The 25,841-nt window shown below is 49.2% G+C and overlaps 11 protein-coding genes across 11 annotated transcripts; 7 read left to right on the forward strand and 4 right to left on the reverse strand.

Annotated features, from left to right (window-relative positions):
* Positions 1 to 762: 762 nt before the first annotated feature.
* Positions 763 to 3,120, forward strand: FPRO_03441 (uncharacterized protein; the record flags this gene model as incomplete). The annotated part of the gene is made up of 2 exons (XM_031226346.1): positions 763 to 1,719; positions 1,768 to 3,120. The coding sequence occupies 2 exons, from the start codon at positions 763 to 765 to the stop codon at positions 3,118 to 3,120; spliced, it is 2,310 nt and encodes a 769-aa protein (XP_031076892.1).
* A 690-nt stretch (positions 3,121 to 3,810) lies between these two features.
* On the reverse strand, positions 3,811 to 5,441 carry FPRO_03440 (uncharacterized protein; the record flags this gene model as incomplete). The annotated part of the gene is made up of 2 exons (XM_031226347.1): positions 3,811 to 5,013; positions 5,064 to 5,441. The coding sequence occupies 2 exons, from the start codon at positions 5,439 to 5,441 to the stop codon at positions 3,811 to 3,813; spliced, it is 1,581 nt and encodes a 526-aa protein (XP_031076893.1).
* Positions 5,442 to 6,423: 982 nt separating this feature from the next.
* On the forward strand, positions 6,424 to 7,351 carry FPRO_03439 (uncharacterized protein; the record flags this gene model as incomplete). Its single annotated transcript, XM_031226348.1, has 2 exons — positions 6,424 to 6,587; positions 6,634 to 7,351. The coding sequence occupies 2 exons, from the start codon at positions 6,424 to 6,426 to the stop codon at positions 7,349 to 7,351; spliced, it is 882 nt and encodes a 293-aa protein (XP_031076894.1).
* A 1,260-nt stretch (positions 7,352 to 8,611) lies between these two features.
* On the forward strand, positions 8,612 to 10,081 carry FPRO_03438 (uncharacterized protein; the record flags this gene model as incomplete). Its single annotated transcript, XM_031226349.1, has 2 exons — positions 8,612 to 8,879; positions 8,931 to 10,081. The coding sequence occupies 2 exons, from the start codon at positions 8,612 to 8,614 to the stop codon at positions 10,079 to 10,081; spliced, it is 1,419 nt and encodes a 472-aa protein (XP_031076895.1).
* A 685-nt stretch (positions 10,082 to 10,766) lies between these two features.
* On the forward strand, positions 10,767 to 11,915 carry FPRO_03437 (uncharacterized protein; the record flags this gene model as incomplete). The annotated part of the gene is made up of 4 exons (XM_031226351.1): positions 10,767 to 11,058; positions 11,117 to 11,216; positions 11,263 to 11,670; positions 11,720 to 11,915. 4 exons carry the CDS (start codon positions 10,767 to 10,769, stop codon positions 11,913 to 11,915), a joined length of 996 nt encoding a protein of 331 aa, XP_031076896.1.
* A 456-nt stretch (positions 11,916 to 12,371) lies between these two features.
* On the reverse strand, positions 12,372 to 13,236 carry FPRO_03436 (uncharacterized protein; the record flags this gene model as incomplete). Its single annotated transcript, XM_031226352.1, has 2 exons — positions 12,372 to 12,807; positions 12,860 to 13,236. 2 exons carry the CDS (start codon positions 13,234 to 13,236, stop codon positions 12,372 to 12,374), a joined length of 813 nt encoding a protein of 270 aa, XP_031076897.1.
* A 270-nt stretch (positions 13,237 to 13,506) lies between these two features.
* On the forward strand, positions 13,507 to 14,743 carry FPRO_03435 (uncharacterized protein; the record flags this gene model as incomplete). Its single annotated transcript, XM_031226353.1, has 3 exons — positions 13,507 to 13,558; positions 13,650 to 13,802; positions 13,851 to 14,743. The coding sequence occupies 3 exons, from the start codon at positions 13,507 to 13,509 to the stop codon at positions 14,741 to 14,743; spliced, it is 1,098 nt and encodes a 365-aa protein (XP_031076898.1).
* A 511-nt stretch (positions 14,744 to 15,254) lies between these two features.
* FPRO_03434 (uncharacterized protein) lies at positions 15,255 to 17,097 on the reverse strand (the record flags this gene model as incomplete). Its single annotated transcript, XM_031226354.1, has 4 exons — positions 15,255 to 15,513; positions 15,567 to 15,666; positions 15,720 to 16,745; positions 16,824 to 17,097. The coding sequence occupies 4 exons, from the start codon at positions 17,095 to 17,097 to the stop codon at positions 15,255 to 15,257; spliced, it is 1,659 nt and encodes a 552-aa protein (XP_031076899.1).
* A 1,498-nt stretch (positions 17,098 to 18,595) lies between these two features.
* FPRO_03433 (uncharacterized protein) lies at positions 18,596 to 19,246 on the forward strand (the record flags this gene model as incomplete). Its single annotated transcript, XM_031226355.1, has 1 exon — positions 18,596 to 19,246. One exon carries the CDS (start codon positions 18,596 to 18,598, stop codon positions 19,244 to 19,246), a length of 651 nt encoding a protein of 216 aa, XP_031076900.1.
* Positions 19,247 to 19,669: 423 nt separating this feature from the next.
* Positions 19,670 to 20,487, forward strand: FPRO_03432 (uncharacterized protein; the record flags this gene model as incomplete). Its single annotated transcript, XM_031226356.1, has 3 exons — positions 19,670 to 19,727; positions 19,778 to 19,936; positions 20,021 to 20,487. 3 exons carry the CDS (start codon positions 19,670 to 19,672, stop codon positions 20,485 to 20,487), a joined length of 684 nt encoding a protein of 227 aa, XP_031076901.1.
* A 924-nt stretch (positions 20,488 to 21,411) lies between these two features.
* Positions 21,412 to 24,426, reverse strand: FPRO_03431 (uncharacterized protein; the record flags this gene model as incomplete). Its single annotated transcript, XM_031226357.1, has 8 exons — positions 21,412 to 21,691; positions 21,745 to 22,232; positions 22,285 to 22,838; positions 22,890 to 23,171; positions 23,225 to 23,566; positions 23,619 to 24,158; positions 24,214 to 24,258; positions 24,321 to 24,426. 8 exons carry the CDS (start codon positions 24,424 to 24,426, stop codon positions 21,412 to 21,414), a joined length of 2,637 nt encoding a protein of 878 aa, XP_031076902.1.
* Between the last annotated feature and the right edge of the window lie 1,415 nt (positions 24,427 to 25,841).

Genomic DNA, 25,841 nt, shown 5'->3' on the forward strand with positions numbered 1-25,841 from the left:
CTATCCTCGCTGTAGCGGACCCTTCAGCGCTTCTTTTTGTGGGCTCTACGGATACAGCACAGTACAGTACGCCTACCCCGGATTGTCAACCCGAACCCCCCTCCACAGCAAACAGCAACAATTACGCTTGGCTCTGGGCGACCTTTTGTAGCTTTTAGGTCCCAGTCCCAATCCCAGTCCCAGTCCCTGATCTGATCAGCTGATGATCTCTCCCCTTTGAAGACCTGCGCTACAGATAGAGCTGCGACCTCTTTCCAGCTCCCACTCTCTCCCGCAGATCTCTAACTTACTTAGCTTTGCGATTCAACGTTCAACGTCCAACCTTGACCATCTCGCTCGACCAGCAACCGTTGTATCGCTATTGTTACACCATCCGACTCGACTTCAATCCCGTGACTCATATTTTTCCTGGTGCCATGGCTGTCTCTGTCGCCTGAATTTTGGCTTTTGGCGGCGCTTCCACGATGCGATAGATTCAGCCCCCTCCTTTGTCTCCAACTACTTCCACTCGTTCCTCGATATCTCACGCTGTACCACATCGTCTTACGCGCATATTCGCCCAACCTCATTCTCGATTCGAATTGCACCGACGTTTTCAACGCCTTTCTCCTTGGCTGCGCGCCTTTGTGTTTCCCAAAAATCCCCTCTAGGAGGCTTGCCGTTTCTCTCCTGTAACCACTCACATCCGCCGCCTCCATGATGACCTCGGCCATTAGGCCTTCGTCACAAGTGTCTATTTCGGGCAGTGGCACCACCACCACCATGGCCGCCAGCCAGCTTCAACCGTTAACGTATGACGGGGGTGAGCTACGAATCGTCCTTGTGCCGACATCCGACGATGGAAACGACGCTTCAGAACATGACATTGGAGGGTCAGAGGTCGACCGCCGATTTTCGTCCGACAGTTATAGATCATATAGAGCGCCGAACCAGTCCATTCCGACACATCCTATCCCGTCTTTGCAGGATGCCTTCGCCGAATCTCTGGACGAGGTCACATCCGAGACCGAAGGACCCGGTAAACCCAAGTTGAGAGAACTCGATGCACAAGGTCGTCGGGGAAGATTATTAGAACAGGCTGCTGAGGACGAACCATTCGATACTTTATGGCGTTATCGACCTGGACAGCAACAGCATGAGATGTACAAACTCATCTCACAAATTACATTCGGCGTATACCTCTTGCTCAATAGTTTGGCTGCCGATAATGGTCAAGTCATAACCATTCTTCAAGGTCATATTGATGAGGTGGATGAGTTTCTCGAAGTGATGCTTGAAGACTTCGCCCAGGCTCACAAGGATCTCACAGAGCGCATCGCCCTTCTTCAGCTTCCCATGGCTAACAGACAAGCCTTTGAAAACATGCTTGAAGATCGAGCCTTCAGAGCAAAGATTCTTGCTGGGAATGAGAGAATCGACCATATCCTGGCTCGAACGAATGCTGCCATGAAGCAATGGGACGACGACATCGATGCTGGTCTTCGTTCTAGTGAAGCCTTTATGGAATGGCTCAATGAACACAAGAATATTAAATGGCCAGAGTCCGAGCCTGATCTGGACAGCATCTACCGCGCTATGAAGGGCAACGCTGATGGCTGGCTCAACACTTTCGACGACTTGAACAATCAGGCACAGGATCTGAACGGATTGGTTATAAAACTCATGACTATCGTGGCTGAAATGGAGAAGACGGCTGGCGAGGTAAGCCGCAAAACCTGGGTAAGTTGTTCTCAGCCTTGCTTCTTTTCTGTGCTAACGTGTTGAAAGGCAACCATCCCTCCTTTCACTATCCCAGTCGACGAGCCGAAGTCTGAAGAGGTTGCTCAAGTCGCCTCTCCATCGACAAGGTCCAATACGAAATCGCTTACGCCAGTGGCCAGCATTCGTAGTGGTGAGAGTCATCGTGCATCCCACATGACGCAAGACGATCCCGAAGTGAATACTCTCAGTGATTTTCCTCTTCCTGGAGGCACGCCCCTACTACCACCTACGACGTACCAACGCGCGAGCTTTAAACCTTCCCCGAACCTGAGTGCCTCGACTTCTTCACCTAGGCCTAATATCAGTGCAAGCGTGTCACCCTCATCTTCTGGACCAAATTTTAGTACTACATCCCCTTCATCTGGCGCGACTACTCCCAGGGCGTCTGTTGCGGGCGATACAAAACAGCCAGAGAGAGAGGAGCCTGATAACAGTGATGCAAACAGCGGTTTCGACGATGGGCCTTTATATATCCTTCAACCCAAGGTCTACACTCCAAAATCTGCTGCAGCACCTGTAGCTCCAGGCCCTGAGACACCTCGTTTCGAAGAAAAGAGCCAAAGACGAACTATAACACCTTCTACTATACATATTCCTGCTCCCGAAGAAGTTGAGGAACAGACGAACAGACGAACACTTACCCAGACTGTTCAGGATGCAATGGGACTGCAGAAGCGGACCTCATTGCGGCAAAGAGTCTCATTGAAGAAGAATCCACCGGAGTCGATTCATATCCCTCCACGCACCTACGCTGAGCCGCCAGCCAGCCGCCCATCTCCCTCTAATACAGCACCCCGTACAGCCAGATCTCATGCACCCGATTACACCCTTGGCTCCGATCTCGAAGTACAGCAGCCCCATCGACTTCCCCGGGCAATCTCACATGCAGACTTCTCATCAACACAACACCATGTTCCTGTGATACCTTCACCTCACTCTGAGCATCATCAATTCTATCATAATACGATTCCCGTCCGTGCATCGCCTCACTCTCCCCTACAGCAGAGACCTCATACTGCCGGCCCAGCAGATGTCCAGTATCGCCCCTCAGGATACTTCCAAGGCCATCAACGTAACCAGCCTTCCCGAATGGGCGGTATGAGTACTCTCAGCAGTGTTACAACAGCGACTTACGATGATGCCGCTACTGTTACTTCACGGGCTACTACTCAGGCCGGAGGAAAGCGAGTTAAGAAGAAGAAGAGTGCATTTGGATGGCTTAAGAAGGCATTCAGTCTTGATGAGGACGAAAAGGCAGATTACGAAGCACGCAAGGCCATGCAGTACCAAAACCAATACAATAATCAGTATTACGAGGGACATAGCCCCAAGTTCTTGGATGGAAAGAGAATTCGGTAGCGTGGGCAGATGAGGGATTCTGGATATTTGAGCTTTTGACGAGGTTATATACTCGATCAAAAGTGTCTCCTATTTCACGCAAAACTTCCATTTGCGAATTGATACCCGGCGACGATGCTCGCCTGATTTTGCGCATAAGCGTTCCTCACTCATTTACTTTGTCACGTTGATGCTCTCAGCATCACAGTATTTGCACATCTTTTGGAAATATCATTGATGGCATTACATTCCTACGAAATTTTTCTCTTCTACTTGGCATGCCAGATTCTTCGGCCAGCGATGAAGGCGTTTCTGGTTTGGGCACTACGGTTAGGAAGATGTTTAATCTATCTTGCATCTTCATGTTTTTAGGACGGATTTGGCGAAGGCCATTTGATGGAAGGGATGAGGTTGGATGTTGCTGAAAGATCTATACAAGAGTTAAAGCTTGAAATGTCACGATGATGGCATTATCAGTATATTACAAATTTACGTATCAATGACCACAGATCAGCCGCTGAGAATGAATGCTTGGAAGTGAACTATTTGCTGAGAACATATATGGCTCAGGTAAAGATAGATGGTCGATGTATTTACTCTGCTATGGCGAAATTGAACTCGTATACTCATATGCTTGTAATAATCTATGCTTCTAAATGCAGACCAGAGCAATGTCATTCAGTATATCTCTTTGGTCAGCTATGTAATGAGTTATTCCCCAAACCCATAACTCTTGACACGGCTAAAGAAGAATGGCTTGTCGTTCTTCAAGCCAAACTCGCCCCAATCATCCGTCAACTTATTGTAGCTGTAGAAGCCACGCCAGATAAGTTTGTTGTTGCGGGACCCCTTGCCAGCATTTCGCATAGAGAGATCCATGCGATACATGTACTTTGATCCTACGCCCTCAGTCTCAATAAAGACATCACCTTCTGGGTCACGGTCTCGATCATGCTTGCCAGTAGCTGGGCCGGGCCGGTCTGTGTCAGAGCCTTCATCGCGGTCAGCAGCAGTGGACAGGCGCCAGCGACCGCGAAGAGCGAGTGCCATTACAGCAGAGGGGAGATGGGGCTGTGCAACGCCGCGGTGGACGTTGAGTTCTTCGCGAGTCAGGTGGTGCACGACATCTGCGGGTTCGGCAGTGCTGAGAAGACTGATGAGCGTGCCGTCACGGAAGAAACGGAGATATCGATAGTAAGTAACGATATGGATGGGACTGCCCCACGTAGGCTGATTAGTCGAGGCTTGTCCAGTGCGGATATAGTTGACTGTGGAGATGTAGCAGCCATTGAAACGAATTCTTGGCCGTGAGCGCAAAAGTTGCTTCCAGGTTGGGTACACGGAGGGTATGAGAGACTCGGTGAAAGCGATATTGGCATCGCGTCTGCGTTGCGCAAGCTCAGAGGGGCTGATTACGAAACCATCCTGAATCTCAGGGCCTTCTTGTTCCTCCTCTGGCAGGTCGTCCCACTCAACACCCTTTTCGAAACGGTATATCTGCGAGCTGAAACCAACTTCTGAACCAAGAGCTACACGACGCCAGATGCGCTGCTCGGACGCAACGAGGTATGCGAGGCGCTTGCATACTCGGGATAAGCGACCAAAGTCTCCAACATCTGCGATTGCAACGTCACGGAGGATGTGGATGAGGATCTCGTCGGGGAGATCGGCCATAGGACATGGTGGTTCGGGCATGCCCTCGACTGGAGGAGGGGCAGGCTCGATTTTCAACCCAGAGAAGCTGGCTATGAGTTCGCCTATGGGTAGAGGCTTTACTTCTACAACTTCTTCTGGTTTGGGAGGCTGAGTCGCCTCTGGCGCTGATGCTTTAGTAGCTGTTGGCGAAACGGGTCGAGGAGCTGTCTTTTGAGGGAAATGCTTCTCACGATATCTCCGATCAACACCATTGTCAAGCTGTAGACGATTTAGTAGGGTTTCTGATAAGCTGCATTGAAATCACATACTCTGTAAGCCTTGCGGTAAAGCTTGAGACTATCACCCATATTACCCTGATCCTCCTTGTGCATGGCCTCCTCAAAGTGGTCCAGAGCAGAAACAAGTTTCTTTCCCTTCCGATCATGATGGACATCCTGAGGTGCTTGAGCTACAGGTTCATCTTGATCGAAAGCACGGCTTTGAACATAATCATCATCACCGTCATCTGCTGGCGCAGGTACATGCTTGTGTGGCAACGATGAGATAGGGCCATGATGAGGGCGTCTTGACGGTCCAGCCGGAGCCTCAGCAGTTTCCGGGTGCTCATTCCTCGTTCTTAGATCTGAGATCCATTTCTGTCGAAAAGACTCGAGTTCCGAGTCGAGCTCATTTGTGTTTGATGCCATGATGCTCCCTTGTCCGTTATGTCCGAATTTTATCTTAGAAGCGGTAGGTTATTTATTACGATGAGTTCATTATCACGTTGAAGGCTATAAAGACCAGATGTTGGCCGGTTGAGTCAAGGTGAGAATGAGGGGGATGTGATTAGGGACAGGGGGTGGATTTGAAGGTGGTTGATGATAAGTCGTGATGGATGATGCAAAGAGCCCGAATAGAATGCTGTGGTTCGCCGGCCGAGTCATAGCATTCTATTCGGGGGCGATCGATTACGGTGGATGGATTAGGTTAGTGTGGTCAAGAGACGGTGAATGGACATTACAAATCTAAACGGTTCATCAACGCGTAACGATGTTGAATGCTGTGTGGGATATGAGTTAATGCGCTGCAATTGCCAGGCTATTCACTCAATCAAAATGGGTCATTTAATGTATCTATACAGAGCATCGGGGCGTCTTGGTAAGAGTGACAGTTAAATATGGCACATATGGTTTGTGATGCATACCCTATAGTTGAGAGTGTTATTGTTTGCGCCCACGTCTTTGCTTTGAGATAGTTTATAGTAACTACCTAGTTACTGGTTCTTAAAATTGATATTTATATTGGACATTGGTGGAATATGTGCTGCTAGTGTTAAAGCGTTGAGACGACATGAATATAGTCCTTAGTAGCTCTCCATCACCCGTGGTAGCCTAACGTTAATGGACATACATCCTCAACTTCAAACAATCTGTCGACCAAGAAACCTCGAATCTGTTCTTGAAAAAATACCGGCGACATTCATTGGTGCTATTACGCCCCTGCTTGCAATTCATCGTGAATTCGAGATGATCGCTTTGTAATCCACAGTCTTCAGCGTCATCGAGCGTCATGCCAATGTCGTACTACAGCGATATCAGAGCTCGCAATGGGCATATAAAAGAGATAACTCACCACTAAAAGAACCATAAAAACACCTTAATTTAACGCCTTACTATAATACATATCGAAATGGACCGTGCCTATTATACAGCTTCTCTCGACAATGGTGTCAGCATCGCTTACACTGATACCAAGCCTGATGGGGGTGAGAAAGGTGTAGTGGTCTTGATCCATGGTTTTCCTCAAACTTCATACCAATTTCGAAAAGTCATTGGTCCTATATACTCAGCTGGGTAAGTTTTATCTGTTAGCCATAGGGCAGATACTCATCCGACTTAGATATCGTGTAATCACCCCAGATTATCGTGGAGCTGGATACTCGCACAGAACTCAGACAGGCTTCACCAAGACAGCCATGGCATCTGATATCCTGAGACTTCTTGACCATCTCTCTATCAAAGACCCAGTCCACATCGTTGGCCATGATATCGGCGGTATGATAGCATATACATTTGCCTCACGATATTCCGATCGAACAGCATCTGTCATCTGGGGAGAATGTCCCCTCCCAGGAACTCAAGCCCACGAGGACACCTGGAAAATACACGGCGTGCAGCATTTCCACTTCTGGTTTCACCAAGTTCTCGATCTCCCCGAAGCTCTCGTCTCAGGCAAGGAGGAGATCTACCTCGGCCACTTCTACGACAAATACTCGTACAACTCATCAGCAATTACCCAAGAGGACTTGAGCTACTATGTCAAAATGTTTAGTCGTCCTGGTGCTCTACGCTGTGGCTTTAATATTTACAGGGAGTTCGGCAAGGATTCGGAGGAGAATCGTGAGTGGGTTGCCAAGCATGGGAAATGCAAAGTGAGAGCCTTGGGTCTTAACGGCGGGATGAATCAGTTCAGTGAGATGGCTGAGCAGATGATGGGGGAAGTTCATGAAAGCGGGACTTTTAGTGTTGCTTCGGTGCCTGAGAGTGGACATTGGATTGCAGAAGAAAATCCTGAAGGGTTTGTTAAGGCGGTGCTTGAGTTTGTTGGAAAGGAGTAGCCAATCTAGGGGAGGAAAGAAAACTTAGGACCTCGATCCTAAATAATTAAAAGATCTAGATAACTTAGGATAAGTTTAGGATATCTTTTACTAAGTTTATTTTGATACCTTATCTTATATTAAGGTCTGATATTTTCTTGCTCCTTGAGGCCAATGCTTGGGAGGGAGATTGATAATGAGAGATTGATAATCTTATCACAACGATCAGCAGCCAAGCACGCTTAACGTTATACTCCAAGATCTTCTGCTTGTCCTTAGAAAATGCCACCATGACAGATGATGATTTCAGCAAATAGCATCACTATAATTCTTATATTGAGGGGACTGAGATTCGATTTATTCCTCATTTTGTTAATCACAATACGTATTCTTGGTCCCTGAGCCACTGACATAGCTTGCTGAAGCTCTAACAACCATTTTGTCCAAAAGATATGCATTGAACCAATCAAAACCCTCCGTGACATCATGCTACGGAAATCTGCGGCTCTCACGAAGCCCAAGAGAAGCAGGTGACAGCTAAAATGACCACATACACGCGGTACGTACCTCACAGGGCCCAAACCGTTTTTTGTGCACCAATCCCCGATGCTCCGACCCCGGGCTTAGCAAAACATTGGGGGGCGATATCGCCATAAATTTTGGTTTATTTGCTTGGTAAGGAGGAAATGCGACAAGTATAGTAAAAAGCAAACGATGCAGAATATACATGAAATAACGAGAGAGCATCGCTAATTGACTCCTCCTCTCTCTGGGTCGCACTACTGAAGCGCAATTTGATAGAGTGCGATACTAGCCGACCGACCGACAGACCGAATCGTTTCCTCCTACTCCGGCCGGCCTCGGGGATTTCGTCCGGGGAGTCTGTCTTTTTCTTTTTAATTCCACAGCAAAGACACTTTTATCAATCACCTTTCGGCATTCAACTTCCAGAACGGAACTCTAAAAAATAAATGTCAACGTCGCAAACATAGCGTCTCATCGATTGTTTTGTTTCGATCAGGGACAAAAGGGTGCTTTTTTCTCTGCCTTAGATCGCCACTACTGCGAAACCTCTCCACCAAAACCGCTACCATCGAGTCATCGTCATCGACACCTCAGCTTGCCTTTTCCTTATCTCGACAACCTACACATATATACTACCCCTTCCTTCTCCCTGAGATTCTAGTGCTCTTCTTTTTTATCAGATTTTGACCAGATTCCCTCCCCAATTGCTCGACCATGAACTGAAGAGAATACGTATATACTCGAATTACCCCAATAATGGCCACTGCCGGCACAAATCGCCCCGGTGGCTACGACCACCACCACAATCACCACCAGAACCCCCTCCAAGCCGATGACGAGTTTTCGCTACGCCATATGATGGATGCCGAACCAACGGGACCCAACGACGGGAGGGATATCCTCAGTGGGAGTAAATCAATACCAGCGGCAGGAGCTGGGAGTAGCAATAATGGAGTTGTTGATATCACAGCGACGCAGAAGATGGTGTCGGCCATGTCGGGCAGTTTATTAACGTCATTACTTGGTATGTCTCTTTTCATCCTCGATCAGATTTATGCTAATCAGCGTTGCACAGTCACGCCCCTCGATGTCGTCCGCGTGCGTCTTCAGTCGCAAAAGGCTCCTCGATCGACCGTCGATTTCTCTAAACTCGCAATTACTACCACCTCGCTCTCCCCCGCCCAAACCGCCGAACTCGGTATCACATCCTGCTGTCGCGAAGTTTTCTTCTCTGGTGGCAACGCCGAATTCTGTCTCGCTGCGCCCAGGATAGATGGTATCGTCGCGCCTCCAGCACCCGCCGAATGTGCCGTCGAGGAGGTACAGCGCCGAACCTTCAGCTCTACCTTTGATGGTTTGCGAAAGATTGCACGCAATGAGGGCATTACAACTCTCTGGCGAGGATTATCGCCCACGCTTGTGATGGCGGTCCCCTCGAATATTATTTACTTCACCGGTTACGATTATTTGCGATTTAACCCGAAGAGCCCATTTTCGCATTTCTCTGATACCTCGGCACCTTTGACTGCTGGCTCAGCTGCTCGTGTCCTAGCAGCCACCGCTGTGAGCCCGATCGAACTTGTCAAGACACGAATGCAGGCCGCTCACGGAGCTTCGACGACAAATCACCTTGTGGAAGCTTTCGAGAGCGTGAAGGAGATGGTGGGATCACATGGATATACTGCATTATGGAGAGGCTTGACATTGACCCTTTGGCGAGATGTTCCTTTCTCAGGGCTTTACTGGTGGGGATACGAGTCGATACGATCGAGATTGACGGATTATCGTGAACAACGCCACGGTCACTCATTGCCACTCGAGGAGGATCTGTCAGAAGCAAGGAGACGATCGCAGGTGCAGGAGAACCATACCGAAACCTTTGTGGATGCCTTCACAGCTGGTGCTCTGTCTGGGGCGTTCGCATCTTTTGTCACAACGCCTTTTGACGTCGGAAAGACACGAACACAGATCTACCAAGACAGCTCCAAAAAGGCCAAACAAAGCAGTGCCAGCGCAGTAGCAGCCCCCGAGGAGCGCAGTATGGCACGCCTCCTCTGGCACATTTTCAAGACCGAAGGAGCCTCAGGACTATGGAAGGGATGGATCCCACGAACCCTTAAGGTTGCTCCAGCATGCGCCATCATGATCAGCAGCTACGAGGTAGGCAAACGAGCGTTTCGCGGAGTCAACGAGAGACATCTTCACAATTCCAACGATCGTTCGTGATGGAAATGAGCAGGATGGACAGGATGGAAAAAGGAAATACCCCCAAAACAACGGAGAGGAATAGATGAATTTGGCGTTATAGGGGAGGAGGTGAAACACAAGAACTCTTCTCCTTGGGATTGGCAATTGCTGTTGCGATTGGTTTTCGAATGCTTGACGATAGACGGAGTACTGTACCAAATATGAGCGATGGATAATAATTGTAAAATATATGTAAGATCAGAGATGTTGGCATCATGCATGTGCTGTTCTTGCTTAGGCGTGACTGTTGACAGTATAGTACAACAAAGTCCTTCAAGCGGCTGCGGTGTCTGAAAGCATTAGACATAGCCTATGAAAAAACGTATTAGGGATCACCAATATGGAATTGATTTGTTTCATGCGAATCTGAAGTTCTGTCCAGATGAGCCCAAAATTGGGCAATATTCAGTTATCGAGGCCGCCATTCACAACGAAAAGTGGGACTTTGAAGACTTCAATCTTCAACATTTGGGTCTCAATATCATCAGACTTGAAGTACCTACTTAAGGATAATAGTGATATAATTTGACTGTCCAAGGTAGGCTCACAAACAAACCCATTCTTATTTATCTCCCTCTCCGGGCTGTTACGTTCATCGATACTTTGAGCTCATCAAATTCTTCGCATACCATCCACAAACTCACTAACACTCATCATAGCCATCATGTACACACTCAACTGCGCCGACGGCCTCTCCCTCGGCACAGACGTATACGTCCTCGACATACACAGGACATCTGTTGGTCTCGCTTCTATCTCATCAGACCAATTCCTCTCTGTCCTCGACCCAACTCGTCTCTCGGCAGGCCCTCTGCATCGTCTTCCCACTCAGCACGGCAACTTGACCACATTGCGTGTATTTGAAAGCAATGCTTCGGTTGTGTGTACTTCTGGTGAGAATGGAACTGTTGGTGTGTGGGATTTGAGACAGGGTGCGAATGTTGTGCAGTTTCAAGGTGAGTTACAGATATGAGTGAAGTGATGGGTAGGGAGAGTTGCTGATTGTGAGTATAGCTAGCCAAGCTCCTATTCTATCTATGGCTTGTAGTTTTGATACACAGACCATCGCCGTAGGAACAGAACTCCAAAACCACACAGCATCAATCCATCTCTGGTAAGCTCCCTCCTTACTACTCAAAACTCCTCTCTAACAATTCCAGGGACGTCCGCTCAACACCATCGTCCAAAGCACACTACCAAGAAGTCCACAGCGACGACGTAACAGACCTATCCTTCAACCCCTCCAACTCAGCTCTTCTCCTCTCCGGCTCAACAGACGGTCTCGTCAACGTTTACGATACCCGCGTTGCAGACGAAGACGATCTCACAGTACAGACTTGCAACGTCGACGCTTCTATTCACCGTGCTGCGTGGCTTTCAGCGACAGAAGTAGCTGCTCTATCTCACGATGAGCGCTGTGCTCTTTATGATGTCAGCGAGGAGCGCGCAAACGGTGATGCCGTACAGGACTTTGGCGATATGAGATCTGCTCTGGGATGTCAGTACGTCGCCGACATTACGCCCAAGATGGATGGTAGCGGAGCTATTCTCGGTGCTGGAGCTCAAGAGTGAGACCACACTTCCCAATTTTGTGAAACAGGTGCTAACGTTATGTAGTAAACAAGCATTTGAGCTTGTCTTTCTTGCTAAGAATCCCAATGGCGAGGGATGGGCGCTGGATCGGGAGAACAGCGTTGGCTTGCCTGGTGCTCATGGGGAGGAGATTGTGAGGTCTTTCTGCTTCTTTGACGAGGCCCATGTGGTGTATACTGCCGGTGAGGACGGAAATGTCAAGGCCTGGAGGCCCAATTAAGGAAAGAAAACAAGATGAAGATAAAACGAATAAAGAATGGAGCGATCAAGTTATGCAACGTCGCTGTGCTTCTGACATATCTCGGCTGGAGATTTGTTACTGAGAAGTTGTAGGTTTGTCCCAGTTTGTTCAAAAATAGCACCGAATCACGAAGGAATGGTAGCTTCTATAAAGATGCAATTTCATTATGTATTATTTGACATGAGTATTTGGCTGCATAAGTTTCGGCCAAAGCACACTTTATCTGTTTTCAGAGACGAGTAATAGTCTCCATCAACCGTGCCATCCAAGCCCCTAACTTTTGAATCCATGAACGTTGAGCCTGCTGTTGATGGCCTTTGTTAAGACAAGGCGTTAGCCGAAGGCACCAGGAACCGCAAGCATCACTACTAACCGTAACCTCTGATTTGAGTCGCCTATATTCCCATATTGCCTTCTCCCGTGAACCTTGTACCCTCAACTAAACTTATCATGCTTGCTCTTCACCTTAATCTCCAACAACGCCTCATGATAGTCTCCCTCCCTCCTCGCCCTCTTCAACCTCCTAACCTCATCCTCATCCAACCTCCTCCCCGCCGCTTCCTCCAACTCCTTCCGACTAATCTTCGCCAACGCCTTCTCCTCCTTCGACGCGCGCAGCTTGGGCTTGAAACGCGCCTGCATTCTTATCCTGAACGTCGTGTCGAACGAGATGGCGTCTGCGTCGCCGCGCACCTCTACGGCTTTGGAGGATGCTTTGCTGGGTGCTTTTATGGTGAGGAATGTGTCGCGCACGGTTTGCAGTTGGAAAGTTCCGGGTGTGTCGCCGGTGGGGATGACGTTGAAGGATTCGAGGGGGGATACGGCTTCGGAGGTGGCTGAGAGGAGACCGATTTTGTCGCAGGAGAGGTATCTGTGTTGCGCATTAGCTACAGGTAGAGTTGTAGATGAGTAGATTAACTTACCTTCCGTGATGGCCCTTGAAGCGAAAGCTCTCTGTTCCAGCAACGCGATTCGCGACCCAGACTTGTCGCACATCATGCGGTTCCGCCGTCGCAGGATTCCCATCAACGATATTTTCAATCGGAATCGCAAACACCTTTCCCGTCGTATCGCACGCCAGCGCTGAAGGTTCATCCGTCGGTAGAACAATCATGATCGGCCCAACAACATCAGTCGCTGCCTCAGCAGAAACCCAACTGTCGTCATTCTCTGCCTCTTCGCCCGTCTTTTGCAGTGTGCCAGCTTCGTCGTCTACGCCATCGCGTTGAGATTTCTCGGGGTCTGTTCGCTTGCGCTTCTTGACCTTCTTGTCGCCTTTGAATGTCAATGGCTTGACCATGATCGGATATTCGAGGTTTAGCTTGATGATGTAGTTCAGATAGTTACAGGGAGGTTGAGGCCGACGGTCAACGCCGGGATACGGCGAGCTCCACTACGGGAACTGAGCTGTTCGGGAAGGTGATTGGTTATGTAATCGAGACTCCCCCGCAACTCATAGTAACCTCTGTAAGAGAAAAAGAAATAAAAGATGAGAATAATTCCTTGACTCCATTTATTCCTTTTTATCTGTCGTATAAGTTGAGTCATTGATTGTTGTATCTCGGTCAAAATGGTTGCCCAAGCTCAAGCTGTCTCCGTGTCTCTCCAGGACCTCAAGGATGGTACGTACCTCTTACCTTCATGATAAGGTAACGCCGCTGTCATGATGAATCTCCCTCGCCCTATAAAACAGCAGAGTCTAATATTCCATAGGTAACATTCCCTTCGAAACCCTCAAAGAAGCCTTTGGTCCTGATTCTCTCGGAATTCTCGTCGTAAAAGACGTTCCCAAAGAGTTTCCCGAACTGAGACACCAAGCTCTCTCTTACGCCTCATATCTCGGTAACCTCCCCAAGGAAGAACTTGGTAAGTTGTCATGATACTATTAGACAGCCCTCACTAACGCAAGCCAAGAGAAGCTTGAGAACGCCAGAGCTAAATATCTGACTGGCTGGTCTCTCGGAAAAGAGACTCTCAAAAATGGTCAAGTCGATACCTTCAAGGGTTCATACTACGCCAACTGTGCATTCTACATCGACCCGTCTCTCGAATGCGCCAAACCCACTGAGGAATTCTCCATCGACACATTCCCCGAATATCTCGCCCCCAATGTATGGCCACCAGAAAATGTCCTTCCAGGCTTCAAGCCCTCTGTCACCTCGCTATGCCGCCTCATCATTGACGTAGCGGTCCTAGTCGCACGTGCTTGCGACCGCTTTGCGCAAGAGGATATCCCGGGTTATCCAGCCGGATACCTAGAGCACGTTGTCAGCACTTCTAGCACCACCAAGGCCCGTCTGCTGCACTACTACCCCCAAGAAAATGACCCTGCTGCCAATGGCGGTGATGAGGACGATTGGTGTGCTACGCATTTGGACCATGGATGCTTAACTGGTCTTACATCGGCCATGTTTATCGACGAGCACAAGACAAGTCCCGCTGTACCAGAGGTTACAAACCTGAACGGTGCTTCTCTTCCACCCCTTGATGAGCTTCCCTCGTCCCCTGATCCTTCAGCTGGTCTGTACATCAAGTCTCGTACAGGCGAGACAGTTCAGGTCAAGATTCCTCGCGATTGCATCGCTTTCCAGACTGGTGAAGCTCTGGAGCGTATTACTGCCGGTCGCTTCAAGGCTGTGCCTCACTTTGTCAGGGGCGTGAGAGCTAGTGTTAGTGATGGAAAGATCGCGCGTAACACGTTGGCGGTATTTACTCAGCCTAACTTGGGTGAAGAGGTGGATATCAAGCAGCACCTCACTTTCGGAGAGTTTGCTAGGGGTATTGTCGATAAGAATACTGTTTCATGATAGTTTGGTATATACGCATATAAAAAGTTTTACGGTGCAGTTGTGAGTTACGTCTTGTTGTTTTGAGAGAATAATTACTCTTGTGATTTGTTCAAATGAGTGTGTATTTTAAGCTCGATCTAAAACCATCCTGACAACTCACACAATATGATATATAGCAAGATGTTTGTTGCTTCTTTTGTAGCATACATATAAGGAGGGTGATTTGTGCTCCACAGCCCACTTGGATATTACTCTAGTAGGGTAAAAAGGGCAGCACGGCCATTGAAACAGAAGCGAAGCTCGACAGAGATGATAATGCATCCGGCTTTACAATAAACCAGCCACTATCAGTCAAGAAGAGGAGAGAAAGGAAGAGTCCTGAACCGAAGTATGCAGAACAGGTTGATAAAATCACCAAGAATTCAGCCATACAACTGGCAAGGACCAGGATCACAAATAATCCTATCCTGACGTAGCATTCCTGAATCATCAAGCACGCAAGTCAGGTTTGAGTGAAGCACTCGGCCGATTAGGCCCAAGCACCCACGAGACTCATGAAGAAAGCCCCGAAGAATACCAAGAGACAAGCGTAGATACGCTTACGGCCACGAAGGAATCGCCAGCTCTCGTCACTGAGGAAGTCCTGAGAAAGAAGCTCAACCAGCGAGGCAAAGGTGAGAAGTCCGGCCGAAATGGCATTCATGACACCAACGACAATAAGGCCGGTTTCAGAGTTGGGGCTATAGAGTGTGTGGGTAGCAAGACCAATGGCTTGTCCCAGAGGAGTACTGATGTTACAATTAGTGGACGATACAGTACGAATGGTAGCTTCAATACTTACGTGCATCCATAGGCAAGGGCCATGAACCAAGGCTGCATCTTGCCCTGAGGCCACTTGATGGAAGCGATTCGAGAGCCCAGAGCCAACCCTTCAAAGGTTTCTACAATCGTGTCAGTCCAAGTTCAAAACCTCCAACATCATATGTCAACTTACGATGAAAGACAATGGCAATGAGCAGAATGATGAATTCGTTGCCAATCGACACGCTGAGCGCCATGCCAATAAAGACACTGTGGAAGAGAATACCAAGCTCAAGCAAGACGCACTGGAGAAGCTCCTTACGTTGCTGCTGCTCTGGGGTCAAGCTTGGCATCTGTACAGCCTCGAGGCTCGTCTCCTCGAGGTTCTTTCTTCCGGATTGGGCGTTGTCGTCATCTTCGCAAGCTTCTTCATCCAGATTCTCCAATCGCTCATCTCTGCTATTCAAGACAGAAAGTCCCTGGCCAATGCTGGACGATCGTCCACGAATAGGCCCCATGTCCCGGATGGGGAGCATGCCTGTGCCTCCCATACACCCGCCACTGTTGGAGTTGCAATTCTGAGCGTCATTGTCGGTTCCAGACGTGATCTCAGCAGGTGAAACATGGCGAGACGGGTGAAAGACCATCTCAATAACAGTGACAAGGAAAATGGCAGCAAGAGCAATGGCACCAGGCATGGCAGGGTAGTCCTGGTTCCAGAAGCTGCTCAGGCAAGGGTCCCCGAGGGAGATGAAAGCAGTGGGGAGCAAATGGACAAAAGCCGTAGCAATCAGCACACCAGTGCCGAAATGGCGTACAGCAAAGAAGAAACGAGTGGGAATCCTCAGACCTGGGAACTTGGTAGCCATGATAGGAAAAGCACAAGCAAGCGTCGAAACGCACAGGATGATGAACAAGGCTCCAACATGGAGAGGAGTGTTATATTCAGCCTTGTTGACACCTCCAGTCTCGCAGGTGCTTCGCTTGCGGAGAGGCGAGGCCTGAACAGGAATCGACTCATGGGCCTTCGGGGTCGAAGTCATGGCAGCAGGTACAGAGGCAGGGGAGTTCCAGGATGAGATGATCGTCGAGACAACAAGAACAGAGAGGACCCAGACGGTCCAGCTCCAGATGTGCGAGGCACATGACGAGAGGGTGCCTCGATGAAGACGGATTTGGTCATCACCACCATCTACCGTCTTGAGATACGAGGACAGTCCTGGAGTAGGTTAGTATTGGGGAATGAAACTGATATGTGGGTTATGACAAGGGGTAATCATGAGATTTTCTGACATACCCGAGATACGGGACAGTCGTCCCGCATCCTTTTCAGAGCCCAGGAAGGGCTCTGTAGGATGACTCCCTGCTTGATTACTTTCATCGTGCGAATTCAATAGACTTCCACTCGTGCCTCCACTTCCGTCATCCTGCCCAGCATCAACATGCTCGCGCAAGTTGGAGATGCCATTGAGATCCTGACGCGTGGTATTCATGGCGGCCAGAGGAGAAGGAGCTTGATTCCAGGTCAAGCGCTGGTAGAAAGATTCGTCTGCTTTAGAAAGACAAATCATTTTTGTTGGAACTTTTGGGGATTTGATGAATTCAGCCCCTAACTTTGTTGAAGAGGAGGACCGTTTGATAGGGGAGTCTGTTTGAAAGACCAAAGTTTGTTTGTCGTCACGGGCAAAAAGGCCACGAGTACAAGGTCTCGGCCGATTACAGTCAAATAGAGTAATTTCAATCGATGTTGAAGAGTTGGATAGTCGCAATGAATACGTTACAATCTGGAAGAGGTTAAGGAATTGGAATTGGAATTGGAATTGGAATTGATGCGATGACGGAGATATAAGAGAATAAAGTTATCGCGTAGTGTCCTACTTTAAATCTAACGTACCTATCGGCAGACAAAAGGGTTAAAGCACCTGGATAAGCAGAACACAGCCGCTAACTCCACTCACCTGCTTCAGAAACTGGGGGAGGTGGCATCCATGACCATGACAGCCCAGATCAGGTAAAGACTTTTTCTTGTCTTAGTCTTGGGAACTCGATATCCCCGGCTTCGCCCGCGTGACCAGCAGCCCAAGACACTGACTCGGTCTGTCTTGATTGGCTCGTGCTTCGAGATACACGGGTCAATACGGAAAACCACGAGCATTTCCTTGTACCTCCCCGCAATCTCTCTCCCTCTCTCCTCCGTTGGGTCCCGGTCATCGGCCGGAAGAAGCTTGCGAGCGGGCGGCTCAAGAGCTCGGGAGACCTCCGTAGTTACCTACCCACGAGTTATGATCCATGAAAAGAAGAATATCCACAAACTATTGATCACTTAATCACAGCTGAGTCCCAAACTCTTACCCATGAAAAAGGTAGAAAAGTCTAGATTTTCTCTTACCCCACAAGAATACGATGGAATACGCTTCATCGAACCAAGCCAAACACCGGCAGAGAATTACAGCCCTCCCCGACTTGGCACGCCATGTCCATGCCGTATAACTTGCATGCCAATTCGGTGAATCGAGGTGAAAGCCGAAGGGTCCAATAGCTTCGAGCTATCACCAGCAAGCATGTCTCGTCACTGGTAAGATAACTGACTCCCTGCAGCTTGACCGCACTCACATGCGGTAAACTTCCGGGAGAGAAATGAGGCCCAAGTGACGATGAGACTGCCAATTGTTACATCGATGAGGCGTCTGGTCTTTGTTCCCACCCATATATTACTGGCCTGCTTTGATCGACAAGAGTCTTGGCTGTTGCGCTGGAGCCGTTAGGCTGTGAATAACCAACACTGTAGAGCACGCATACATTTAGCTTCTTAACAGTGATTCGAGTCGAAAAGACGACGAAAATAATAATCCAGACATCAAGCCTGGTATGAAAGTTTAACGATATGGGTCTTATCTAGGACCATATGCGAAATGGAGCTGCGATTACATAAGACGTGATGCGATGATGCTGCGTAATTGCATCATCCTTCTTCACATGAATACAACCTCATTTATACTCTGTGATAACCTCAGAAACACAGCATCTCTTGTCCCAACTCATCAAAATCAGCATCTCAGGTACCCAAACATGGCTCTTCCTCCTAAATTCGCCGGGCAGAAGCTCCAGTTCGCCCACCCTCCCGCCTCCGACTCAGCCGTCGCTCACACAACTCACACGCTCGAGTTCTACCTCGACTACTGCTGTCCCTTCTCCGCCAAGATCTTCCGCACCCTGCAAAACGACGTGATCCCCGCCATCAAAGCCAACCCAGCCTGGGCGTCCAGCCTTACCTTTATCTTCCGCCAGCAGATCCAGCCATGGCATCCTTCGTCCACGCTCATGCACGAAGCTGCCCTCGCTGTTCTTCGTCTTGCGCCTGAGAAGTTCTGGGAGTTTAGCGCTGTGCTGTTTGATGAGCAGCAGGATTACTTTGATGTCAATGTTGTGAACGAGAAGAGAAATGATACGTATCGCCGTTTGGCAAAGGTTGCGGCCAAGGTTGACGTTGATGCGGATAAGGTGTTTGATCTGCTTGTGATCTCTGACAAGCCCGGTGAGGATGGGGCGCTGAATGCGGGTAACAAGGTCACCAACGATGTCAAGGTCATCACCAAGATGAACCGTTTGATCGGTGTGCATGTCACTCCTACTGCTGTGTTTGACGGTGTTGTGCAGGATGTCAGCTCTGGATGGACAAAGGAGCAATGGATTGAGTGGTTACAGAAGAATGTCGTTTGACTCGAATCAGAGAAAAACAGACGTATAAGCTATAAGCTCTAAATAGAATGAATTGAACCATGGCATTACTATAGACAGTTGAAGCTCTCACCAAAATATTCCGAGTTGGTCATTTTTACGGTGACAAAGCAGCCTCTACCCTGTGTAAATATTTCCAACCTCAGCGCCTCTCCACTACCATCAGTTTTTGACATCGTGCTCATGAGCCTCTCATTAAAGCCATAACTCACTTCAATCACAATGCATCAATTAAGAATGATAATACCAAGGCTTCGGCCAAATCAGTTGACATCGCTTACCCGCCAAACAACACCTCTTCAATCCGTCTCAGCCCTTCCCCGAAACTTTCGTCGCTCACTACAAAAATCTCTACAAGCTCAAGTGAGATGCTACGCCAAACCTACAGCCAAGAAGCCCATCACGATGGAAGATGAGCTTAAGCGACAAGCTAGGGCTGCTTCTAAAGATGGCAAGGAATTTGGTATATTCAATTGAGAGATGGATAGAAGAATGATAGCTGATCCTGCTTAGAACTCCCTGAGAAACTCATTATATATCATGCTGGCACAGGCCGCATCACGTTCATGGCCATGCTCAAAATCACAACGCTCTTCATCGGCGCTTTCTTCTGCTGTATAGTAGCACCAAGCTACATCAAAGCTGAAAAGCCCGAGCTACTCACCGCAGGCGGTACGTCCTCATCCCCCTCACCCTCGCCCTCGCCCTCACCCTCGCCCTCGCCCTCACAGCAAACCACAAACTAACAACCCCAAGTCGTCCTATGCGGCATCATCCCCGTCATATTCGTCACCTACATAACCTCCCCCTTCGTAACACACATCCACGTCCACCTCCCCGCCTACGCCCGAACATCACGCCCCATCTTAGAGCGCTTCATCAAGAACCTCCCTCCCACAACGCCCCTCACCCTGACCACCATGAGCGCCATCTCCAAGCCTCGCTACAGCAGCATGCACGCCGGTGATCTGAGCCCTGTGCGACGCCGCCTCGGCCTCATCAACTACGTTCGTGACACCAAGGAAGAGAATGCGAGGCGCAAGTGGTATATGTTCCGTGCCGTCGGCAAGTTCTACGTGCAGGACAAGAGGCCGCAGACGCGGGTCCGGTATCAGAAGAAGACGGATAAGGTAGATGGTTGGATCTGGGATGTCATCAAGGAGCGCATTGACAATAGGGCGTTGAAGGCTGCGTCACCTTATAAGGGGAATGTCTCGATTTGAACCGTTTGTCCGGTTCTGTACTACCATATATACACGATATATCGGGGAAACGGGAATGCTTTTCGGTTCGCTCGTTGTTGGTAAAGAAACGGACAATATGGCCCAATGAATTGATCAGCAGGTAACGCGGGAACCATTGCTTCGGAGCAACGGGCATAATCTCCATGTGGAAGACCAATATACATGAGGTTGACCCTTGCTCTGATCGACGTCCAATGGCAAGTCTAGTTCATCAACTCAAGACTTCGTATCACGACCCCAGTCAAGAACACACCCCTACATTTTGGTCACCTGAATAGCACACATATCACTTAATGGTAGGATAGATCGGTCAAGCTCTCAAACAATGCGCCCAGTACACGCAACCATGATATTTATACGTTGCATATCAAATAAAACCAATCCAGAAGCCATGACTCCTTTCTGTTTTTCCTTTGTTCCCAATGCTCCGCCAGAAGCCTTCCAGGTCGTCAATCACGTAGACAAATATTGGTACATGGATCCTGCCTGTCCAACCGAAACAAACGTACCTCACAGTAGGTACGGGCCCTTTCCATTTGTTGCTTGTGGGCCTAAATAATTCTCAACGCCTCCATCATGGCTCGTTATATGTTCTTGTCAATCCTGTCAAACCATCGTAATCAACCGGTTTCTATACAATAATACAAGCCCTTCCTTCTTCTAGCTGCATTCAAGTTCTGTCCGTGACGGAACATGTAATCAAGGACTGCAACAAGTCTGATAACTTGATAGGGCCATGTCCGTAGCAGATTTATCAACAGGAGCTCTGTGGCTGTAACCAAGTCCAGCACAGAGCTCGTTGACAGATCGTCTTTCGCTTAGTAGGAACCAGCTTCAGGAGAATTGACCCTTGTGGGGTAATAGCTCAATCAGCAATAGCATCCTTTCATCAGTGTATGTTCATCACTGGCCCCATGCTCGCTTCAGCCCACCCTCGTAAACGCTTGCAACCGACTCTTGCCACATTGCAGGGGTGACAAAGTTTGGCACCGGTGCAGACGAGTACTGAGATGGCGAGATTTGATGCGATCCAGCAGGCATTGAAGCTTGAACTGCCTGGATATCCTGGATAGTGGGAACTTCCGTGGCACCTGAGGACGACGCGTTAAGAGGGCTCGTGTGAGGTGGGGTGGAGCTGGATTGTGTGTGAGAGGTAGGCGTACCAAATGTGGTGTTCCATTGTCTATGGACCAGTTAGCGAGCTGCTAGATGACGGGAGAAGGGACTTCAGCTTACTCAAATAGTCGCGATGGATTCCATGCGGGTTGGTCCGTCATCGACATGCTCTGGGGCATCCCAGGAGCCTGCGATCCTTGCGACATCATGACGAGCGACTGTACAGCTGGGGAGTCACTTTTGCTGTCCAAAGGGCCCGCGGAAATAGGAGGTGTAATGGGGTGGTTGGTATAACTGACTTGTTGGGCACCGTGTGTATCCAAATGTTGATCAATGGACCCTGTCCGGTGGATTACTGGTCGGAATGAGTCGTTACCGCGAGGAGGGCTGGAGTGGGTTGAAGGGTGAGGGCTGCCGTAGGGAAAGCTGGGTTTCAGGACGAATGGCTTTCGAACATCTGCTGAGAAAGCATCTCGTAGTGCATTGATCTGCTTCTCCAACTCTGGCATCGGCCATGCTGCCATCACCTTCTCCAACACCCTCATGTGCCTCGTAAAGTATTCGCGAGCATCAGTGTTGAACTCGGGGTCTGGTGAAACAATTGCAACCTATTGAAGACGAGTCAGTTTGTGTCGACGGCTATTCTCTTCAAAAACCTACCAGATGAATGACGATACAAGAGAGGCCTGCGTAGAGAGAGAAACTGAAGCCTCGCTGCATACACTGGAGTCCAGTAAGTCCAAACGAGTTGAGAGTTGCCTCCTGAAGACGGCACAATGCCTTGGCAGAGCTGTAGCAAATCATCATATGGCGTTTCCATTGTCCATCCGGAGAATTAGGGTCAAGGAATGACAGAATGGGTCGATGGAACAGGATCAAGGCCAGATAGTAGTATCCGTGCATGTTTCCAATAAAGTGCGAGGGAATCCAAGGAGGCGATCCATCTGGTGGGAAGGAAATGGCCAGATCCGGAGGTAGCTCGGTCAGCCAAGTGTTGAAGCTTTGTCCCAACTGCTGGAATTCAGGGTCAACGCCCCAATCCTTTCGTCTTCGCAGTCTTGTGTAGACTTTGCTCATGGTAGCAACAGTTCTCACAACCTGAGAGAAGTAGCTGAAATTGCGCGAGATGTGGTATTCGGATTCTTCACAGCCTGGAACTGGTCTCGCAGGGTTGAAATCCACGGTGTTTAGTTTCACTGCGTGGTCGTGTCGCCCTTGTTTATGTTAGCCATCAACACAACAGAATCTATGCGATTGTTACTGACCTTGGGGGGCTCCAACCATGACCTCGCAGACAAAGACCAGCTGCCATAATCGCTTTCGAAGTTGGCAGTCAACCGGGGTGAACTCGCAAGAAATGCCTGCTTGGTGGTCCTCGTAATGCTCATCCAAGCCCAGGTCCTTGCCCATCTGAACACACTGTACAACAGTCATCCAAGAACGATAATAGTAGCCTCGCTTGGGTGCAGCTTCGCGAGCCTTGAGAATCATGAGCAGGGCTTGAAGTGTGCTAAGACGTGGAATGTCCATGAAAGAATCGGCGTGTCCTAAATTGTGTAAGTACCTCACAATTCTCTCCATACAAATTGACAGCACTTACGGGAAGCGAGGGCAAGCCATTGTTGGCCCTCACCCGGGTCCTCGGCCAAACGTCCACCCATAGCAAAGACAGCTTCCAGAATCAAAGGCGAAATGGCGTTTCGATCTGTGTTCCATTGTTGGTAGAAGACCGTCTTGCATAACACAGGAACGTAGGGGTGAACATGTGTGAAATAAAGGTCGAAGTAATTGAGTGCTGTGTCGTCATCGGGCATTAACTCAGGCGGTATGCGAATCTTGTGACCAGGTGCAGGCTTAGGCAGATTGGCTGGGAACTCCTCATCGTCTTCAATAGCTGGTTCCTCTTCACGTCTGAACGACGCCTTGTTCCTGAGATATGGAGCTATATAGACATCAGCAACTGTATTGGTGAGCATGGGTATCATGAACCCTACCTGTACCGGTTTCATTGACCTTCAGCGTTCCCAACAGATCTGCAAGGTCATGATGTTGATATTCTCCAGGTGAGTAGGCCTCTGGGGAGGGTTGCTGCTGAGCTGCAGGAGGCGGTGGTGGCTGGTGCATTGGAGGAGTGGGAAACACATTCTGGCCTGCATAATGCTGTTCCATCATCGAACCGGAAGGCGCAACAGCACCATAAGGCATGCCTCCAGGTTGTTGAGAAGTATCGTACTGAACATGCTGATATTGGGCACTTGGGTCAGGGTAACCTGGCTGAGGAGCACCGTACATAGCAGCTGGCGAGATCTTTGTGCCTGGATTCATTACTTGATGTTGCATTGGCATTTGCTGATACTGATCTGAAGGGTTCATGGGTGTTGTGTCGTAAGTCGTCGAGTCGTTGGCTCCATCGAAACCATTTGGCCGTACGCAGTGAAGCTTGAGTCTTATGCAGGCCGAGCATGGCCATGTGTTGGTAGTCGCAGCGTCACATTTGATCTTCCGTCTTCTGCAACCTTCGCAAGCCCTCATAACTGCTGTGGTCTTAGCATGCTATTATTGAGTTTGTACATGCACGGGTAATTATACCTTTCAACCGCTTATGGCGGTTGTGCTCGTCAACGAACACATAGTCTACACATATGTTAGTTACCATGTCAAAATAGCACATGAATAAGCTGTATGTTCCCACGCACTCTTTTGGGTCTCGCGCTGCGTATATTGCTGCGGCGCAAAGGAAAAGGAATTCATTTGGGATTGTTGTGGTAAGATTCGGCGAACAGTAGGGTCGTCGTTTGACATTATAAGCAGTACAGTACAGTTCCGAGGTTTGTACCTCTAAGAACGTCGAGTATTGACGATGACGGCGGTCAACATGAAAAATCGGTTTGCAAATTCAGATAAACGAGAGTCGGGAGATCGTCGCAACAGATCGAGTAAATGGTAAATAGGTAGATGCTCGGAGTTTGGGAGTTTGCGCGCGATGGGGAGGAGAATCGCGGGGTGGAGGGATGCTCGTGGGGACAATGTCGTGACGGTGGGCGACAAAAGCAAGCAACGATGGGCTAACTTTGGGCGGTAAATAAGGTCAAGATCCAAGTCGGGGCGACAAGACAATGGAGGTGTGCGACGTGGGTAGAGTAGAGTAAAGTAGAGTAAAGTAAAGTAGGAAGAGATATAAACTATTGGTCGTGCAAAGAGAAAAAGCGTAACGTAAGGAGGCGAAAACCGCAACAACAGAGACAGACAGACAGACAAGAGATATTGTATGGTATGTACGAAAGCTAGACCAGCTAAAAGACGTCCAGTATTAGAATAAATCGAGTTGGCTGGCTGAACTGGACTGGACTGGACTGGACTGGCTGGAACTGGGCTGGCTAGGGGCGTGTCGGGGTACAGTGCTATGTATGTATGTAGATGATGGTGTGTCTTGGAAAGCTTAGAGCAAGGTAGTGGGAGTTAAAGTGAACCGTAGAGTCGGGTGTTTAGAGCCACTGCGTGTGGCTTTGAGTTTTGGCTTTGTCTCTCTTTGGTCTTGGTCTTGGTCCCGTTAGTTATTTCGTCTTTGCTTTTGCAGGGCAGGGCCAAGGGCGGCATCAAAACATGGGTGTGATGTTATAATATGTATCGGGGAAAGCTTGGCCTATGGGACTTGTCTTGAGGGTGAGTGACTGAGTGCCCTGATCTGTCTGCGTATGGCCTGGCCTAGCCTGGCCTGCGTTGGCCTGTGCTATGAGCCCTGCCTGGGATGCTTTGCCTGACCGTCAATCCCTCCTCACCACACTAGAGACTAGTGACGAGCAGATGGTGGAGAGTTTCGGGCTGGCGTTATTTGGATCACAACAGGGCGACAAGACAAGACAAGCCCAGGGCTCAACTAACAGGGGCGGGACAGGACAGGAGACCAGGGGAGGGGAATGGGATGGGATGGCGATGGAGATGGAGATGGGTACAGCAGGCTAGGGGAGGGGCTTTGGGGGGAGATGCAGGTAAGGAAACGCGGCGTTGTGGGTGTGGGATGAAGGCCCAGAACCAAAGAGCTAGAGCCAGCAGGTACCGTACTGGGGCGAATCCAGTACCGTATGTTGCTGTTTGAACTGATTTGGGATAATATGTACACTCTCGATCAAGACTGTACAGTAGAAACAAGCCAAAGCTCCCAGGACCGGCTATGGGCACCGGCCCGAGTGGACGGCGTGTTACAGAAGACACACGAC

Source organism: Fusarium proliferatum (genome assembly GCF_900067095.1).
Source record: "Fusarium proliferatum ET1 genome assembly, contig: FPRO_scaffold002, whole genome shotgun sequence".
NCBI classification, from domain to species: Eukaryota; Fungi; Ascomycota; class Sordariomycetes; order Hypocreales; family Nectriaceae; genus Fusarium; species Fusarium proliferatum.